General features: G+C 47.6%; 1 protein-coding gene across 2 annotated transcripts in view; it reads left to right on the forward strand.

Annotated features, from left to right (window-relative positions):
• Positions 1–20,375, forward strand: part of LOC141048128 (transmembrane 9 superfamily member 2-like) — an 80,481-nt gene that overhangs the window by 10,538 nt on the left and 49,568 nt on the right. The window contains exons 5-9 of one of the 2 annotated variants that reach the window (XM_073543562.1): positions 12,574–12,633; positions 13,566–13,695; positions 15,609–15,736; positions 19,761–19,872; positions 20,209–20,288. In XM_073543562.1, the coding sequence (XP_073399663.1) occupies positions 12,574–12,633; positions 13,566–13,695; positions 15,609–15,736; positions 19,761–19,872; positions 20,209–20,288 (510 nt within the window). The remainder of the gene's footprint in view (positions 1–12,573; positions 12,634–13,565; positions 13,696–15,608; positions 15,737–19,760; positions 19,873–20,208; positions 20,289–20,375) is intronic. The other variant, XM_073543563.1, reaches the window with a different exon arrangement.

Genomic DNA, 20,375 nt, shown 5'->3' on the forward strand with positions numbered 1-20,375 from the left:
CAGACAGTGCAATTTACCACAGGGATCCCCCATCACAGAAGACCCCCGCCCCAGGTCGCCCTCCAGGGATCACCTTAGCGAGGCACAGGATTCGGAGGGCATCTGTGACTCCGACTCAGATAATGAAACGGTCAGGTCCGTGGTACCTTCTCCCCCTAGCAATACAGCGCTAGTTGAGGACATAATTTCTGCCATTCATCGGGTGCTAAAAATTCCAGAGTCGCCCCCGGAAGTCCCAGAACATAGGATTTGCTTCGAAAGTGTTCAAAAACCACCTAAGGTCTTCCCTAATCACGATGAGTTTGAGAAAATACTTACCAAACAGTTTGCGCAGCCTGACAAAAAATTCTCTAATCGCAAATATTTGGAAGCGAAGTACCCCTTCCCACAGAAAGACACCAAACAATGGACAGATCTACCTGAAGTGGACCCTCCGGTTTCTAGGCTAGCAGCGCAGACTTTACTCTCTCTGCCGGATAGCTCAACCCTCAGGGACGCAGCAGACCGGCAAGTAGAACGCATGGCTCGTTCTATTTTTGAAGCGGCAGGCGCCTCTCTGGGCCCTGCATTTGCTTCAGTTTGGGCATCCAAGGCCATCCTGGCTTGGGCCAAAAAACTACAGGAGGGTCTTCAGGCTTCAAATCCTGAACTCTCGGACCAAGCGGTCCAGATGGCAGTGGTAGCAGACTACATGATTCATGCAGCCCTGGATTCCGCCAGAGGTGTAGCGGGAATAGCATCAAACGCCATCACGATCCGACGCATCCTCTGGCTGCGAGAATGGAAAGCGGATGCGGCCTCAAAGAAGTCCCTCACGCGACTTCCGTATTTTACTGGAAGACTTTTCGGCGAAAAGTTGGACACCATGATAGCCAATGCCACTGGGGGTAAGAGTACCTCTCTCCCTCAACTAAAACCGAAACGCACGTTTAAACGAAGAAACCAGACGCGATTCCGATCCTTTCGGAATTCCTCAGGCTGGTCCGTTTCGCGCCCAGTGCAAAACCGCAACAGTTCTCCACGCAGAGACAACCCACGGACTCAGCAGCGACCGGAAAGGGCTTGGCAGTCGAAAGCAGGCCAAGCGAAACCCAAGGGAGGAAAACCTCAGAACTTCACTTCATCATGACTCGAGACCTCCGGAAGACACCCCACCAGTTGGCGGCCGACTTTTACTCTTTCAGCAAGTCTGGCTGCCTATTACAGAAGACAGGTGGGTCAGGGAAATAGTGTCTTCCGGATACAAGATAGAGTTCACTTCCGTTCCACCGAACCGGTTCTTCCTTTCTGTTCCTCCAACACCACCAGAAAAGGCTCGTGTTTTCCACCAAGCGGTTTCCTCTCTCCTTCAATCAGGAGTTGTGGTGCCGGTTCCCGCGAACGAGAGATTCCGAGGATTCTACTCAAATTTGTTCGTAGTCCCCAAGAAAGGAGGCGGCGTCCGACCCATACTGGACCTAAAACAGCTCAACAATTACGTACGGGTCCGTCATTTCCGCATGGAGTCCCTCCGGTCCATCATTGCATCCATGGAGCAGGGAGAATACCTCGCCTCCATAGACATACAGGATGCGTATCTCCACATACCAATTGCTCCCGCCCACCAAAGGTTTCTCAGGTTCGCGGTCAACCAAAACCACTACCAGTTTGTCGCCCTTCCGTTCGGACTCGCCACGGCTCCAAGAACGTTCACCAAAGTCATGGCGGCCACCATGGACGTCCTGCACTCAAGAGGCATCCTAGTCGTCCCGTACCTGGACGACCTCCTCGTCAAGTCTCCCACTTCAAAGACTGCGAGGTCAGTGTCTCAATCACTCTAGACACTGAGTCGCCTGGGATGGCTAGTCAACCTACAGAAATCGTCGACCATCCCAACTCGGACTCTAACATTCCTGTGAATGGTATTCGACACCGCCAGGGGCCTGGTGCTCCTTCCCAAGGACAAGACACTGGCCATCCGTCTGGGAGTTCGCACACTCCTTCGCAGTCCTCCTCGATCTCTCCGGTTTGCCATGAGAGTCCTCGGCCGGATGGCAGCAGCAATAGAGGCAGTGCCATTTGCCCAGTTTCACCTCAGGGTCCTTCAACTAGCCATGCTCAGATCTTGGGACAGGAACCCCTTCTCCCTCGACAGGGAGTTCAGGTTGACGTCATCAACCATGAGGTCCTTGCATTGGTGGCTCAAACCAACCTTGCTTACACGAGGGAAGCCATTCCTCTCAGGACAATGGAAGATCCTGACTACCGATGCAAGCCTGACAGGCTGGGGGGCGGTGCACCTACATCACAGGGCACAGGGCAAGTGGTCACCGAGGGAAGTGACATTGCCCATCAATGTTCTGGAAATCAGGGCCATTCTCTTGGCACTGAGAGCCTTTCATCACTTGCTTGCAGCCTCCCACATACGGATACAGTCGGACAATGCCACGGCTGTGGCATACGTGAACCACCAAGGCGGGACCCGCAGCGCCCAGGCGATGAGAGAAGTGGCTCATATCCTCCGCTGGGCGGAAGACACAAGGTCGGTACTTTCTGCGGTACACATTCCGGGTGTAGAAAACTGGGAAGCCGACTTCCTCAGCAGGCAAGGAATGGACTCGGGGGAGTGGTCTCTCCATCCCGAGATTTTTTACCAGATCTGTCAACGCTGGGGAACCCCGGATGTGGACCTAATGGCATCCCATCTCAATACCAAGGTTCCCAATTTCATGGCCAGGACACACGACCCGCGATCGCTCGGAGCGGATGCCCTGGTCCAGGACTGGTCCCAGTTCCGACTCCTGTACATTTTTCCACCCCTCCCCCTAATCGCCAGGGTCGTGAGGAAGATCAAGCAAGAGGGAGTTCCGACCATCCTCATCGCGGCAGACGTACTTGGTACGCCGACATCGTCCAACTTACGGCAGACGCCCCCTGGCGTCTACCCGACCGTCACGACCTTCTGTCTCAAGGTCCGTTCTTCCACCAGAATTCAGGGGCTCTCAATTTGACGGCTTGGCCCTTGAAACCTGGATTCTAACCCAGGCAGGTTTTTTTCACCGGCAGTCATTACAACTATGATCAGAGCAAGGAAGCCTGCCTCCGCCAAGCTCTATTATCGTACCTGGAGAGCTTTCTTTTCTTGGTGCGAATCTCATGGACAAGTCCCACTCCCTTATTCCCTCCCGAAGGTACTAGGTTTTCTTCAATCGGGCCTAGATGCCAAGCTATCCTTAAGTTCGCTTAAGAGTCAGGTGTCGGCGCTTTCAGTCCTTTATCAAAAGCGCATTGCTATTAAACCGCAAGTAAGGACTTTCATCCAGGGAGTTTCCCGATTGGTTCCTCACTACAAACGTCCGCTAGACGCGTGGGACCTCAATCTGGTCCTGACAGCATTGCAAGCTCCACCCTTCGAACCTCTTAGAGGAGTTCCACTCTCCATTCTGTCTCAGAAAGTGGTTTTTCTAGTGGCGATCACCTCGTTACGCAGAGTGTCGGAATTGTCAGCACTTTCCTGCAGACGGCCTTTCCTAGCCTTTCATCAGGACAAGGTGGTTCTCCGCACGGTACCATCCTTCCTTCCGAAGGTTGTGTCCAACTTTCACCTTAATGAAGAGATTTCACTGCCTTCCCTTTGCCCGGTTCCGGTTCATAGAGTGGAGAAGGCTCTGCATACGCTTGACCTCGTCAGAGCATTGCGGATTTACGTGTCCAGGACTGCACCTTTCCAGAAATCTGATTCCCTCTTCATTCTTCCGGAAGGTAGTCGCAAGGGGTTGCCGGCTTCCAAGGCTACCCTTGCCAGGTGGATCAGGTCCACCATACATGAGGCCTACCGACTTAACAGTTCCCCTCTTCCGGCCGGTATCACGGCACACTCTACACGGGCAGTAGGGGCCTCCTTGGCCATTCGGCATCAGGCTTCGGCACAACAAGTGTGCAAGGCGGCCACTTGGACTAGCCTACACACGTTTACGAAACACTACAGTGTTCATACCCAGTCCTCAGTGGATGCGAGCCTGGGTAGACTGGTTCTGCAGGCGGCAGTACCCCAAGTCTAGGGGACTGTCAGCACAATATTCGTCCACTGCTTCCCACCCAGGGACTGCTTTGGGACGTCCCAAGGTTCTGTGTCCCCCAATTAGGTGACAGAGTAAAGGAGATTTTTCTGTACTCACCGTAAAATCTCTTTCTCTTAGCCTTTAATTGGGGGACACAGCTCCCACCCTGTTGCCCTTACGGGCCGTTGTTTCCTGTTGAGTTCTCATATTGTTCTTTGAGCTCGTACATAGTAGCCTTCTTACAGGCATGGTTATGTTATTTGGTTACGTTCCTCCTTATGCTTTGGCACAAAACTGGAGAAGGCTGACGCCGTCCAGGGGTGTATACTGCAGAGGAGGAGCCAAAGTTAATCTTTTTCAGATTATGCATAGTGTCGCCTCCTAGTGGACAGCAGCATAACACCCAAGGTTCTGTGTCCCACAATTAAAGGCTAAGAGAAAGAGATTTTACGGTGAGTACACAAAAATCTCCTTTTTTTTTTTAATGCCATCTCCAAAGTTGCTTAACCTCTCATAAAAAGGAGCTTATTTCTATTCTCTGTCGATATAGCAGTATGAGGGCTTGTGTTTTCCATTATGAGTTGTACTTTTGAATGACGCCATTCAGTTAATTGGGGAAAATCTCATCGGACATTCAGTTTAAATGCTGCTGTCAGAGATTGAACGCAGCGTGTACGCAGTTACCGGCTGTCGCATGGACCTCAGCTGTGGCTGTTGGCTGCAAATTCCAGTTATGTAGTATAGCAGGCAGCTGCCTTGTGTGGTAGGTGCTCAGCTCCGGAAAACTCTCCACACGTGATCACCCTCATCCGCAATCACTTACATGTACCTGTGCAATATCAAGTTAAAGGGAATGTATTGTCAGAAAATAACCTACTGTTTAACCCCTTTACCCCCAAGGGTGGTTTGCACGTTCATGCCCGGGCCAATTTTTACAATTCTGACCACTGTCCCTTTATGAGGTAATAACTCTGAAACGCTTCCATGGATCCCAGTGATTCTGACACTGTTTTCTCGTGACATATTGTACTTCATGTTAGTGGTAAAATTTCATTCATATAACTTGGGTTTTGTGAAAAAAAAAAAAAACGGAAAATTGGCAAAAATTTTGAAAACTTCACAATTTTCCAACTTTGAATTTTTATGCCCTTAAATCACAGAGATACGGCACACAAAATACTTAATAAATAACATTTCACATATGTTTACTTTACATCAGCACAATTTTGGAACCAAAATTTTTTTTTTTTTGCTAGGAAGTTATAAGGGTTAAAAGTTGACCAGCGATTTCTCATTTTTGCAGCACCATTTTATTTTTACGGACCACATCACATTTGAAGTCCCTTTGAGGTATCTATATGATAGAAAATACCCAAAAGTGACACCATTCTAAAAACTGCACCCCTTAAGGTGCTCAAAGCCACATTCAAGAAGTTTATTAACCCTTCAGGTGCGTCACAGGAATTTTTTGAATGTTTAAAAAATGAACATTTAACTTTTTTTTCACAAAAAAATTACTTCAGGTCCAATTTTTTTATTTTACCAAGGGTAACAGGAGAAGTTGGACTGCAAAAGTTATTGTGCAATTTGTCCAGAGTACGCTGATACCTAATATGTGGGGGGGAACCACTGTTTCGGCGCATGGCAGAGCTCAGAAGGGAGGGAGCGCCGTTTGACTTTCTCAATGCAAAATTGGCTGGAATTCAGATCGGACGCCATGTCACGTTTGGCGAGCTCCTGACGTACCTAAACAGTGGAAACCCCCCACAAGTAACCCCATTTTGGAAACTAGACCCCCCAAGGAACTTATCTAGATATGTGGTGAGAACTATAAGGGCTTCACAGAAGTACAGCCGTACAATTAAAAAAATCATATTTTTTCTACAAAAACGATCTTTTCACCCCCAATTTTTGTTTTCCCAAGGGTAACAGGACACTAAAAGTTATTGTGCAATTTGTCCTGAGTACGCTGATACCCCATATGTGGGGGTAAACCACTATTTGGGTGCATGGCAGAGCTCGGAAGGGAAGCAGCGCCATTTGACTTTTTTGACTGGAATTGAGATTGGACACCATGTCGCATTTAGAAAGCCCCTGATGTACCGAAACAGTGGAAATCCCCCCACAAATGACACCATTTTGGAAACTAGACCCGGGCGTGAAAATAAAAAAAATCATATTTTTTCCACAAACATGATCTTTTAGTCCCCAATTTTTTTATTTTCCCAATGGTAACAGGAGAAATTGGACCCCAAAAGTTGTTGTCCAATTTGTCCTGAGTACGCTGATACCCCATATGTGGGAGAAAACTACTGTATGGGCACACGTCGGGGCTCGGAAGGGAAGTAGTGACGTTTTGGAATGCAGACTTTGATGGAATGGTCTGCGGGTGTCATGTCACGTTTTGAGAGCCTCTGATGTACCTAAACTGTTGAAACTCCCCACAATTGACCCCATTTTGGAAACTAGACCCCCCACGGAACTTATCTAGATGTGTGGTGAGCACTTTGAACCCCCAAGTGCTTCACAGAAGTTTATAATGCACGGGCGTGAAAATAAAAAAATCATATTTTTTTCCACATAAATGATATTTTTGCCCAATTTTTTATTTTCCCAAGGGTAACAGGAGAAATTGGACCCCAACAGTTGTTTTGCAATTTGTCCTGAGTAGGCTGATACCCCATATGTGGGGGTAAAGCTCTGTTTGGGTACATGGCAGAGCTTGGAAGGGAAGGAGCACCATTTGACTTTTTCAACGCAGAATTGGCTGGAATTGAGATCAGACGCCATGTTGCGTTTGGAGAGCACCTGATGTGCCTAGACAGTGGAAACCCTGCAATTCTAACTCCAACCCTAACCCCAACACACCCCTAACCCTAATCTCAGCCCCAACCCTAGCTCTAACCCTAGCCCTAACCCTAATGGGAAAATGGAAATAAATACATTTTTTTTTAAATTTTATTATTTTTCCTTAACTTAGGGGGTGATAATGGGGGGTTTGATTTACTATTTATGGCGGTTTTTATGTTTGGCAGCTGTCACACGCTAAACGCTTTTTATTGTAAAAGTAGTTTTTGCCATCACCACATTTTGAGAGCTATAATTTTTCCATATTTTGACCCACCGAGTCATGTGAGGTCTTATTTATTGCGGGACGAGTTGACGTTTTTATTGATACCGTTTTCGGGCACGTGACCTTTATTGATCGCTTTTTATTCCGATTTTTGGGACGCAGAATGAACAAAAACCAGCATTTCAAGAATTTCTTTTGGGGGGTGCGTTTACATTATTCCGCGTGCGGTAAAATTGGTAAGGCAGATTTATTCTTTGGGTCACTACGGTTACAGCGATACCTCATTTATATCTTTTTTTTTTTTTTTTTATGTTTTGGCGCTTTCTATGCAATGAAAACAATTTTATATAAAAAATAATAATTTTTGCATCGATTTATTCTTCAAGCTATAACTTTTTTATTTGTTCACTGATGCTGTATATGCGGCTCGTTTTTTGCGGGACAAGATGACGTTTTCAGCGGTACCATGGTTATTTATATCTGTCTTTTTGATCGTGCGTTATTGCACTTTCTGTTCCGTGGTGTGATGATAAAGCTTTGTTTTGGTTTGTTTTTTATTGTTATTTTTTAAGGGGTTCGCTAACGGGGTTAACTAATGGGATAGTTTTATAGGACGGGTCGTTACGGACGCGGCGATACCAAATGTGTACTTTTATTGTTTTTTTGTTTTTTTTATTTCCAAAAAATGAATTTATTAGGGAATATTTTTTTTTTAAATTTATTTAGCGATTTATTTTTACACTTTTTTATTTTTTATTTTTTTAGCTTTATTACAATGTCCCAGGGGGGACATAACTGTCATGTGACAGATGGCTGATCTGTCACATCACAGATTGCTGTGACAGATCAGCGATCTGTCACAGGCAGTGCAGAAGGCTTCCTCGTGCCTGCGCTTTGCAGGCACTGAGGAAGCCGGCTCCCTGCAGGACCCCGAAGGTCCCTGCCGCCATTTTGGATTCGGGGACCTGCAGGGAAGGAGACCCCCGCAACAGCGCTGCACATTGTGCTGCTGTGGGGATCTCAGGGAAGCACAAAGGGAGCCCCCTCCCGATGCCTCCCTAAACCCCTGGTACACTGCGATCGTGTTTGATCGCAGTGTGCCAGAGGTTGACGTGTCGGGGGCGGTCCGTGACCGCCCCACACACACAGTGCCGGGTGTCAGCTGTGATAACTTACACCCGGCCGCGATCAGCGGCCCTCACCATGTGGGCGCCGCTGATCTCTGTGACGTACTATCCCTTCCCTGGGAATTAAGTCCTAGGGCACATGGACAGGATAGTACGTCATATGGCAGAAAGGGGTTAAAGGGAACCTGTCACAATACTTTTGCCTTTTAAACTGTGCCCATCACCTTTTAAAATCATGTAAATCGGAGACCAGCAGCTCAGTCATGTTATGTGCCAGCTTCATCAGCTCCCTGGCTGTTCAATAGAGCAGACTGTGGCGCGCCTGTGCAGGCGTGCCACTTTAAGCATTGTGTGAAGGACATAGGAGAGGTCATCCACTTCCATCCAGATAGAAGAGGCACCAGAGCGGCGCTGATCCTGATCTGGATTCGCTCAGCGGACCGAACTACACAATTTTGCATTCAGCGAAGGAGCACTTTTTCTCCTTCGCCTCATTGGGGGACACAGATACTGTGGGTGTATGCTTCTGCCGCTAGGAGGCTGACACTAAGTGGGAAAAAAAAGGTTAGCTCCTCCTCCGTCGTATACACCCTCGCCCCTATTGCGGGCGGAACTCAGTTTTTTGCTTAATGTCCATGGAGGCACACACATCTGGTTTTGCTCCAGACTTTTTCTTTTTTTTTTTTTTTTCCCCATGAAGATGAGACAGGGGCGACGGACCCTATTGAAAGGTTCCGATCTCCCCAAACCATCAACGGGTGAGCACGTGTTGAGTATCGTATCCACGTATCCTCTCCCGCACTGTGGGACATATCTAGGCCGTTTTCCCCAGACTTTTTTTTTTATTTTATTTTTACCGTCTATGAAGATGAGACAGGGGCAACGGATCCTATTGAAAGGGTCCGATTTCCCCAAACCATTAACGGGCGAGCACGTGCGAGTGTCCCTCTACGTATCCTCTCCCGCGACGTGGGACACAATGCCCGACTTAGCCCTGACCACCCCTAGGTATCGAAACCATGGGCTGTACAGAGGCACAAGACTAGTCCGTGCAGCCCCCACTGCTCCACCAATGCTTAGACTGCAGTGCTGCAAGGCGGCGGACGGTCCCTCTCCTCACCCCCTGAAGGGGTTAGATGGAGCTAGGGTGCCTGCACCGTCCTATTTTGTCAAGGCCCCCTCACATACCTGAGCTGGGAAGCTGAAGAGGATCGTCAGTGAGGAGAGGGCCTGGGAGGGTTCCTGCGGCGAAAATCTGGGGCCGGAGCCCTTAGCTGTCAGATGCCTCTGACCAGTGGATGCAGAGCGGTGCGGAGAAGCCCGCGCCAGTAAGTAGCGCCATTTTTTTGTGGTGCCATGGAGTCGCGCGCCCCCCCCCCCCCCCCCCCCCCCCCCCGTCGTGGGCAGGGGATAAATTGAGGCCGCGGCTTTAGCCGAAGCTAGGCCGCGACCGGAAGTTCCGCCTCTGGGCCGCACGTCACTTCCGGCGCCCCGCCCCCCAGGCCTGGGCGGCGGGGGATAAATTTAGTCCCCGGCTTCGGAGCGCGGCTAGGCCGCAGACCCGGAAATACCGCCCCTGGACCAGTTTATATGCTGGCAGTCTGCCCCACAGCTGGTGGCGCGCGGTTTTTGTGCGGAGGCGTCCAGGAACGGGGGGGCACAGGACTGGGGTAAGTGCTGCCCGGGAGACCACAGGGAAAATGAGGTGCTACCTCCTTCCCCCTATCCCCAGCTGGGGACAGATACAGCATGTCCAAAGAAGCAGCATGCATCTCTTGTCGGGCTGCGTTTCCGCAGGCGCAGAGCAAGCGATTATGCAAAGCCGGCGACTCCAAACGCGCCCAGGAGCCCTCCCCTGTGACCGAACCCACAGTGCTGGTGTGGGCAGACCGCAGAGGACAAGGCTCAGGATTCCCGCTGTGCAGCGCCCGGAGCCCGACACCTAACAGAACCTCAGTGTCCATTGTCCTCTGTGACCAAGGTGCCAAGCCCCCCAGAGTGGGTTCTATCACTGTCACAGGTCATGCAGTTGAGTCCCTTCAGGCCTCAGATGGGGGCAGGGACAGTGGCTCGCCGGCCTTAGCGGGGACCTCCACTTCACAAGAGCCTCTAGCCTGCAGGGGCCGCTCTCACTTCAGGCAGACCCGAGGGAAACGAATCCACACGGTGTCACCCAGTCCATCCGGTGCATTGGCATCCGTAAGTTCTGCTTCTCGCTCCCCATCACGTCACCAGTGGTTGATAGCGAGCAGACCTCAGAATTCGATTCAGACGAGTGCCTTGACCTGGACACTCCAGCATCACGTTAAATAGTGGTCAGCCTCATAGAAGCCGTCAATCAGACCTTGGGGAATGAGAGTGATCCCGCAGCGGCTATGGGGCATGAAGTGGCATTTAAGCAAGTGAAGCGCCCGCACAGAATATTTTCCTCTTACCCGGAGTTTGTGGACATAGTGCAGCGGCACAGAGAGCTACAATGATTAGCGTCCGGAAGCCTGCTTCAGCACGAGTTAACCACCACACCTGGAAGGTGTTCTTTGCTTGGTGTTGAGGCCGCGGTGTTTCTCCGTTGAGATTCTCGATCCCCAGCATCTTGGCTTTCCTCCAGTCGCGATTAGAGAGCCCGGATAGCTCAGTCGGTAGAGCATTAGACTCGGGCTTTGCCCCAGGTTCCCTCAGGCGACAAATATCGGCCTTATCCGTCCTGTTCCAGCGCAGAATTGCTACCAATTAGCAGGTGAGGACTTTTCATTCAGGGGGTCTCCCACTTGGTACCTCCCTATAAGGCGCCTATGGACGCCTGGGATCTTAACATGGTCCTAAGTGTTCTGCAAGAAGCTCCATTTGAACCGCTTCAGGATGTCTCTTTGAGGTACCTTTCCTGGAAAGTGGTGTTCCTAGTGGCCATCACTTCCATCAGGCGGGCTTCAGAGCTGGCGGCCCTATCCTGCCGAGCTCCATTCCTCACTTTCCATAAGGATAAGGTGGTCCGCAGACCAGCCCCTCCTTTTCTGCTGAAAGTCGTGTCCTCTTTTTCACATTAATGAAGATGTTGTTTTGCCTTCATTTTGTCCTGCACCGATGCACCGTATGGAAAAGGCTCTTCACATGTTAGACCTGGTAATAGCCTCCGGAGGTACGTATCGCGGACTGCACCCTTTCATCAGACTGACACGCTGTTCATGCTCCCCGAAGGGCGCAGGAAGAGACTCGCTGCCTCAAAATCGACCATAGCCAGATGGATTCGTTTGACTATTCAGGAGTCCTATCGCATTAGAGGCACGCCAATTCCAGCAGGGATCAGAGCGCACTCTACTCGGGCAGTGGGCGCCTTTTGGGTGCTTCAGCACCAGGGTTCGGCGGAACAGGTTTGCAAGGCAGCAACCTGGTCCAGCCTGCACACCTTTGCCAAACATTATATTATCCATGCTCAGGCCTCGGCGGATGCGAACCTGGGTAGAAGGATTCTCCAAGCAGCGGTGGCGCACCTTTTAAACAAGAGGTGCATGTAGCTTGGATCGGTGAGTCAATCTTCCACCCAGGGACTACTTTAGGACGTCCCACAGTATCTGTGTCCCCCAATGAGGCGAAGGAGAAACAAACTCACCGTAAAATCCGTTTCTCAGACGCTCATTGGGGGACACAGCACCCACCCTATTAGCGAGTTGGCTCTGTTTTTGTTTAGTTAATACGTATTTGTGATATATAATGGTGGTCCTTTTCTGGACATGTTTTACCTGTATTAAGGCTGATTTTGTTGTCCTCCTACTGCTTTGGCACCAAACTGAGTCCCGCCCGCAATAGGGGCGAGGGTGTATACGACGGAGGAGGAGCTAACCTTTTTTTTCACTTAGTGTCAGCCTCCTAGCGGCAGAAGCATACACCCACAGTATGTGTCCCCCAATGAGCGTCTCGGAGAAAAGGATTTTACAGTGAGTTATCACAAAAATCCATGTTTCGGAGGTATGCAGGGGCGTCAATTAGGCTATAACTGGGCTGTAGGAACCCCTTTTGACATGCTTTTAAAGGTGATGGGCATGGTTTATAAGCCAAAAAAACTGGTGACTGGTGAAGTTCACTTTAAATGTGTTTTAAATGTGTTTACAGAAATTGTGATATTTAAATTAATGTATTTTTGGCTTTTATTTTTTTTACACACATCTGACTTCAACAATAGGTTGTTTTTTGATGCTCCTTTCCCTTTCATTTAAATATTTTAAAACACTGGAGCAAGAGCAAAAATTTTCTTTGAAGGTGAACAATAGTGTAACAGTGTAAAGTATACCTCCACTTATAAGTATTAATAGACGTTTTTGTTTCCAATGTCCACAAGGTCTATATCTACAGAAAGGACCTTGCTTTACCACACCTATTGTACAGAATCCAGTGGAAGGTGAAGTGCACATATTTTTAACTTTTTTTTTTCCTTTATGGATTTGGTGCGGAAACTGCGCAGCGTTTTACAGCACTAGCAAAGTGAATGAGATCCTGAACGTGTGCACATATCCCTAAGAAGAGCAAAGCTAAGCTTGCTACCAGCGTGAAGTTATGCAGCTTCGTCCCATAATGTTTGCATTTTATTTTTATTATGAAATATTAAGGGTACTGTTGCACAAAGCATCATGCATGCACGCTACTGCTTCATTCATACACTGACACAGGACAACTTTATTGTGCTCTGTGGTGGACCCAGAGGTTCCCCCGTTGATCATACATTTATTGCCAATTGGTGCTATAATAAAGTACAATACTGGGGAACTCAGAAATGAATATTGGATTTTCATTGTAGCTTAGTGATGCTAATAATTTGTTCTGGAAAAAAAAACGTGGGAGATCACTGTCACCTAACCTTTTTACTATGATTTTACAACTAATGAATTACAGAAATAATGGAACATTTTGTTTTTCTGCAGAAAACTGGGGAAAAAAAGAATTTGTAGAACCAAGTTTTCCATATAATCTGTCATTGGGCACAGAGTTTATAATGATGGTTTGGTTGTGCTGATAGGTTCAGGCTTTATGTTTGGAAGAACAGAGAGAAGGCGTTGGGTCTGGCCCGCTCTGCCTACCTTAAAGTGCTATTAATGGTGTATTAAAAAAACAAAACACTGCTTGCTATGAAATTCTCATTGGTTTTGCAGTCCATCACAGCTACTGTAGGCTGCGGTGACATCCTGATGCCAACACCTACCAGTGCTTTGCCAGCGCAGTCTTCTGACATGAGCGCCATCGGTGGTACTTGGCTATCACCGTTTGTAGTCGCAGTTTCTGCCGTTCTTACTGTAATGCTGAGCCACTTGTTCTTTATTCTGTGTGCTCTAATAGGATTATTGATAACATGCCGGTGACCTGGTGTTACGATGTCGAGGATAACCAGAAATACTGCAGCCCAGGATTTCCAATAGGATGTACAGTCACCCTAGATGGCAGAGTGAAAGATGCCTGTGTTATCAATGTAAGCTGAGTAATATTTAGTAACCAGTAATGTAAACTGATGATGATATATTAGTACTGTGGTAAGAAACTGATAATACAAGTCAATGAGAATGTAAGATCTTCATTTCCTAATGTCAGGAGTAGAGATGAGAGAAATCCTAAGGGCTCTGATGCATCAACTAGGTCAGTGCTGTGTGATCACTGGATGGGAGTGCTGCAAATTTCCTTACCCGACCCTTCTATCGTTTAAGCCACGGTTGCTGCAACGTTATTGCAACATCGCACCCCACCAGCTAATGAGATAAGGAGATTTGCAGGATTCTCAATCGGTCACAGATTACGGACATCGGTGATGGACAAAAGTCCCGCAAATCGATTCTTCCATCTCTAGTCAACCTGATTATACATCGAAAAATGGCTCTCATTTGTCTGGATTTTTTTCTCTATTCTGGCAGATACTGAAATTTCTAACAAACCCTTTAAATCACGCTAGAGCTGGATTCACATCTGTACTGCGGAGTACGACTGCATATTGTCCTTCACTCTGCTGCTGTCTGCCTGTTTGTGCGCTAACTAAAGCCCCCGTCACACATAGCGATCTCGCCAAGTTTTGTGACGCAACAGCGATCTCACCAGCGAGATCGCTGTGTGTGACACTTACCAGCGATCGGCCCCCCTGCCGGTTATCGCTGATCGTCCTGGAATGGCCAGGACATTTTTTTGATCGCTGGTCTCCCGCTGGCCAGCACGCATCGCTGCGTGTGACAGGCGGGAGATCAGCGAGAAGGAGCTGGTAACTAAGGTAAACAGAGGGTTTCTAAGCGGCGCGCAGCGCTTAGAAACCCGATGTGTGCCTTAGTTACCAGTGTGCTGGTGCAGGGAGCTGGTAACCAAGGTACACATCGGGTTTCTAAGTGCTGTGCGCCGCTTAGAAACCCGATGTCTACCTTGGTTACCAGCTCCCTGCATCAGTGCGCTGGTAACTAAGGTACACAGTGGGTAACTGAGCGACGTGCGTCGCTTGTTACCCGCGTGTCGCTGATCGCTGGTGAAGCTGCCTGTTTGGCAGCTCACCGGCGATCATGTAGCGATACACCAGCGATTCTGACAAGTTCATATCGTTGTTGAGATCGCTGGTGCGTCGCTATGTGTGACGGGGCCCTAAGGGATGAAGAGCAGGAAATCCATCCCTGCGCGTTGTGTATGGGAGAGACCACAGCAGCAGGTCTCTTCCCACCTATTAAGAGTTAGTTGCAAATAGTCTGCAGAGGGGAAAACTAGTGAAATAGATGTGTAATGGCCAGCAATAGTGTTATTCCTCATGCGCACACACAGGACCGCTTTTTCTGAAGTGTTACTTGAAAGTTCAGTTAGCCTTCAAATGTATGAAACATTTTCGCTAAAAACCCACCCTTGCTATAAGGAGTCAATAAAAAATGAAACTTGCCTTCTAATGCCTTTGGGGCTGATCATAAAGACAGATGTAGTGCACAATCACATTTCATTTTGGTGAAATAGAAGGTGCCAAATTCATTTAGAGGCACACGTCACTTAATTTGTTGCCTCTTGTAAGTGGCATGGGCCTCCATGCCTGGCTCAAGTGAAGGACTGGGGTAGCATTACATGCATACAAAGCGCTGACATGTTTGCTGAATCTGGGCATGTGATATTTTTCCATTCCGCCCAGGCTCCGTTCCCAGCTCTGCCCATGTCAGTGGAGCTGGGTCAGACTGCCGAAAAAGTGCCAAATTTTTGCACCACTTCCTATTACACAAAAAATTGTGACTAAAAGTTTTTACGCCAGTTCTCTAGGGTACAAGCTTTGATGAATCTTATTTATATTTCACACTACAGAAGTTCTTCTTGTGATTCCGAATGTATTTTTTGCCCCTTTTTCGTGTCATGATAACAAATGTATTTATTTTTTCCCAGAATGAATTTAACCACAAAGATACATTCTACATATTCAATCACGTTGATATAATAATCACCTACCACAGTGGAAAAGAAGAAAATTGGGATGGCGCTCGACTAGTTACAGCAAGACTTGAGCCTAAAAGGTCATTGTTTTTTTTCCTGGCTTTGACTTTATGTAATGAATGTTCATTATTAATTGACTATTGTTGGGTCTTCAGTATAATTTGAAGTCCTTTTCATTTAAGGGATTTATGTAGTTCTCTGAGCCAGGTGAAGTTTGGGGCATGAGATGGGCCTAACTGGCTAGTTATTTCCTTGTACAGAATTAACCAGGGTATATCTATTTAGTCTACATACCCCCTTCCCCCTTAAACAATACTACAAATTCAGCAAAGCCAAAATCTGTGTGATCGGCTAGAGAACGATCTGGCTGGTTAAATTTCAGTGCGGATCCTTTTATTCTCTAGGGACATAAGCTGTTGCTGGAGGAGTCTGTGACTCTCATAGAGCGCACCATGGCGCTCAGCCGGGAGAGCGTGAGTTTGGCCAACAGTGATCTCTGCCAGCTTACCCCACACACTTGACTGAGTGCCCCTGAACTCTCTGAGAGCACCACTATCGGACTCTTCTGTCTGCGGCTTATCTCCCCTGAGAACAAACGTTTCGGCCATTGGAATTCAACAGTTCAGATCGGTCTGTTCTGCCAAGGAACAGTCGGGAGGTCTCCGTACATATTAGATGGATCGGCTACCAACTTTCATCTGTGTATTAGGGCCTTGAAATTTTCTTTGCTCAATCTTTTTTTTTTTTTTTAAAGAACCCTGTAACCCCCCCCCCCACCCCCCCAAAAAAAAAAAAAAAAGGAAAGAAGAAAGACTACAGAAAATTTGTAATTTTTTATTTGAGCTACTGATCCTAATACTAAGGCACTAATGCATGTTAGATGAAAGTCGGCTGAGCGATCTGATATGTTTGGTCACCTCCTTATTGTTCCCTGACAGATTATGTCGGGGAGAGAAAGATTGGGCTAAAATAACAAGACTCAATTTTGGACTACTAAATCCCCTTACGCTTCTTTACGCCCCCCCCCCTGCTGTGTTTATTGTCTGCAGTGATGTTATGCCGTACAGGCACGTGTGATGCAGCCAGTCACTGATCTTAGTGCGGTACAACATCAGACCAGTGATTGACTGCAGCGGTCACCTGTGTAGATGGCATATTGTCACTGCCATAAACTGGACAACAGTGAGCATTGGAGCAGCACAGCTCAAGAAAAGAGGAATTTAACTACATATTTCATTACTTTACATTACTTTAGCACTTTCCCACTTGAAATCCTCTTTAAGGTGTGCAAATCCACTTTTAGGCACAATTTCATATATCTAGCAATATATTAGTCCCTATAATACTCTTTCCATTAGGGCTTGTGCACAGGACGGATTATTATTATTAATAATAATAATAATAATAATAATAATAATAATAATAATAATAATAATATTATTCATTTATATAGCGCCATTTATTCCAAAGGGGAAATATAGACAAGTACAATAAACATGTGCAAGACAAGGGACACACAAGTACAGAGGGAGAGAGGACCCTGCCCACGAGGGCTCAGTCTATTGAGCGAACTTGCTCGGATAAGGTGTAGGGGCATCCAACTTCAGAGGACAGAATAGTGCATTGATGATCTAACGTGTATGGGGGCTTCTTACTCTACCCCTGGAATCAGACAGATTAAGGTTTTAGTATGTTGCATTTCAAAGCCTAATCCTTTTGTTTCCAGGAATGATGAGATGTATTTTTTGGACTATAAGACACAGCTAGTTTTTAGAGGAGGAAATTAGGAAAAAAAATTGAAGCAAAAAATGTGGTCAACTCTGTACATAATATCCCCTATCCTGGTATATATGGTCCCCTCATCCCTATCCTGGTATGCATGGCTCTCTCATCTCTATCCTGGTGTGCATGGCCCCCGTTCCTTATCCTGGTGTGTATGGCCCTTGTCCCCATCCTGGTATGCATGCCCCCCTTATCTCTATTCTGGTAGGAATGGTCCACCTCATCCCTATTCTGGTAGGAATGGTCCCCCTCTTTCCTATCCTGGCAGAAATGATTGCCGTCATCCCTATCCTGGTATGAATGGCCCCATCTCTGTCCTGGTATGCATGGTCCTATCCTTATCCTGGTATGATTTTCCCCCATCCCGGGACTGATATGCCTGGCCCCATCCTTTAACCTGGTATGAATGGCCCCATCCTTATCCTGGTATGAATGGCCTCCGTCCTGGTATGATATGGTCCCATCCTCATCCTGGTATGATTGACCCCCACCCCAGTCCTGATGTGCATGGTCCCATCCTTATCCTGGTATGATTGGCCCCCACCCCGGTCCTTGTGTGCATGGCCCCATCCGAAAACATTCAAAAAAAAAAAAAAATTACACTTACCTTCCCGACACTCCATTGCAGCGTCCTGCTCCGATGTCAGCAGCTGCTTAATGCCTGTAAGCAGCACATGGCAGGGACGTCATGCGCTGTTTGCAAGCTGATAGGCATCTGCTGGAATACTCACTTCTCAATTATGGGAAAGCTGATGGGAAAGCTGCTGGAAAACTCATGCCGGGACTTTGTGCGTGCAAAGCCGTGAATATTCATTTCTCTCTAGCGAGCTCAGTGTCAACCAGAGCCTTCCTGCTCCTGCCGGCGGTCACATGTGCCGATACTTAAAGGGAATCTGTCACCCCATTTTTCGACTGAGCTGTCGGCACCGACATCAGGGGCTTATCCACAGCATTCTGTAATGCTGTAGATAAGCCCCTGATGTAACCTAAAAAAGGAGTTATGTTATACTCACCGGGGGGGCGGTCCGGTCTTGGTCCAATGGGTGTTGCGGTCCGGCGCCTCCCATCTTCTAACTGTGACGTCCTCTCCTTTGCTGCCTGTCGTGGCTCCGGCGCAGGCGTACTGCTCTGCCCTGTTGAGGGCAGAGTAGAATACTGCAGTGCGCAGGCGCTGGACCTCTCCCGGCGCCTGCGCACTACAGGACTCTGCCTTCAACAGGGCAGAGCAGTGCGCCTGCGCAGGAGCCACGACAGGCAGCAAAGAAGAGGACATCACCGTTAGAAGATGGGAGGTGCCGGACCGCAACACCCATTGGACCGGACTGAATGCTAGGGTGAGTATAATCTAACTTTTTTATTTTCTTATCTTTCAGGTTTCATCGGGGGGCTTATCTACAGCAGAATGTTGTAGATAAGCCCCTGATGGCAGTGCCGGCAGCTCATGGTCGAAAAATGGGGTCACAGATTCCCTTTAAGAGAAATGAATATTCACCCCATTCCACCATTAATATTCATTACTCTTAAGTATCGGCACACGTGACCACCTGCAGCTGCAGGAAGGCTCCGGCTGACACTGTGCTCGCTAGAGAACAATGAAAACTCAAATACTCACTGCTTTGCGCGCACACAGACCCAGCATTCTGAGCATTAAGTATTCGGGCAGCGGCCCTTCGGCTTGCAAGCAATGGATGACGTACCTGCCATGCGTTGCTTACAAGCCTAAAGTAGCTGCTGGCATCAGAGCAGGACGCTGCGAGGGCACACAGTGAAGGTAAGTGTAATGGTTTGGCTTTTTTAATGTTTTCTGATGGAGCCAAATAAGGATATGATGGGACCATGCATACCAGGATCGGGATGGGGGCCAATCATACCAGGATGCCATTAAAGAGAAATTAATATTCATTGCCCTCCACGCCCAAGGGCATGAAATGCAATGAATATTCATTTCTCTTTTGCAGCAGGCACAGGAGTTAGCCACAGCAGCCAGCTCCTGCCTCTGCGACCGTTCCCCCCGCCTTTCCACCATAGCCAGAGCTGGTACATCCGGACTATAAGACGCATCCCCCATTTTCCTCATTTGTGGAGGGTAAAAAATGCATCTTCTAGTCCGAAAAATGCGGTACTCCTCTCTCCCCATTAAAAGCACTTTGACACTCGGCTGTCGTCGCCATCTCTCCCAACCCCAATCATACCAATGCACTTTTGTCCCCGCTATCCTATGTGCATGACAAGCTTAAACCTGATAATTCTTCTCTGGTGCACCAGATTCCTAGAAAGTGATGGGCCTTATCATACAGTAATTTATTTATGTATCGTTTATAGCTATAAACACACGGGTGATAAGGAGTTAAAATGTGAAGGGCATCCAATGGAGATCCCCAGGGAACTTTCAAGCAAGTTGGAGGTTATTTACACCTACTCCGTTTTGTTTCAGGTAAGCCTTCCACATCCTACCAGGTTTATTTTTATTGAAGCTTTAAAACCTGTGCAGATGTCATGTATCACGTGGTGGGGTTTTCTCATGGCTCAGGACATTGTGGCAGCCAGGTTTCAAAAGGGGAAAAAAAAAAGAAAAAAGTAGATTAAGGAAACATGAGCTGCGCAAAAATGTCATCCTCATATTAAAGGATACTGGGTTTTAGTCATTTTTAAATTAGACTGGATAGTGACTTTATTGAATTCACTAGTTTGTTTGCGAGTGAATTTTTTAAACTAGATATTTCACACCAAAGTTAGCCACTTTACTAGACGTATTTTCTCTTATTTGTAGGTAAACAATACTATTAAATGGGCATCTCGATGGGATTATATCTTGGAATCAATGCCACACACAAATATTCAATGGTTCAGGTAAGTGTGTGAGCGAAGCAAATTTTTGAGTTAAAGGTCAAGTGATTTTTATGGAAGAATTAAATAAAAGATAAGGTTTCCCCTACC

The sequence above is a fragment of the Dendrobates tinctorius genome, unplaced genomic scaffold (assembly GCF_039654945.1).
Source record: "Dendrobates tinctorius isolate UK_male_01 unplaced genomic scaffold, ASM3965494v1 ptg000133l, whole genome shotgun sequence".
Taxonomy (NCBI): domain Eukaryota; kingdom Metazoa; phylum Chordata; class Amphibia; order Anura; family Dendrobatidae; genus Dendrobates; species Dendrobates tinctorius.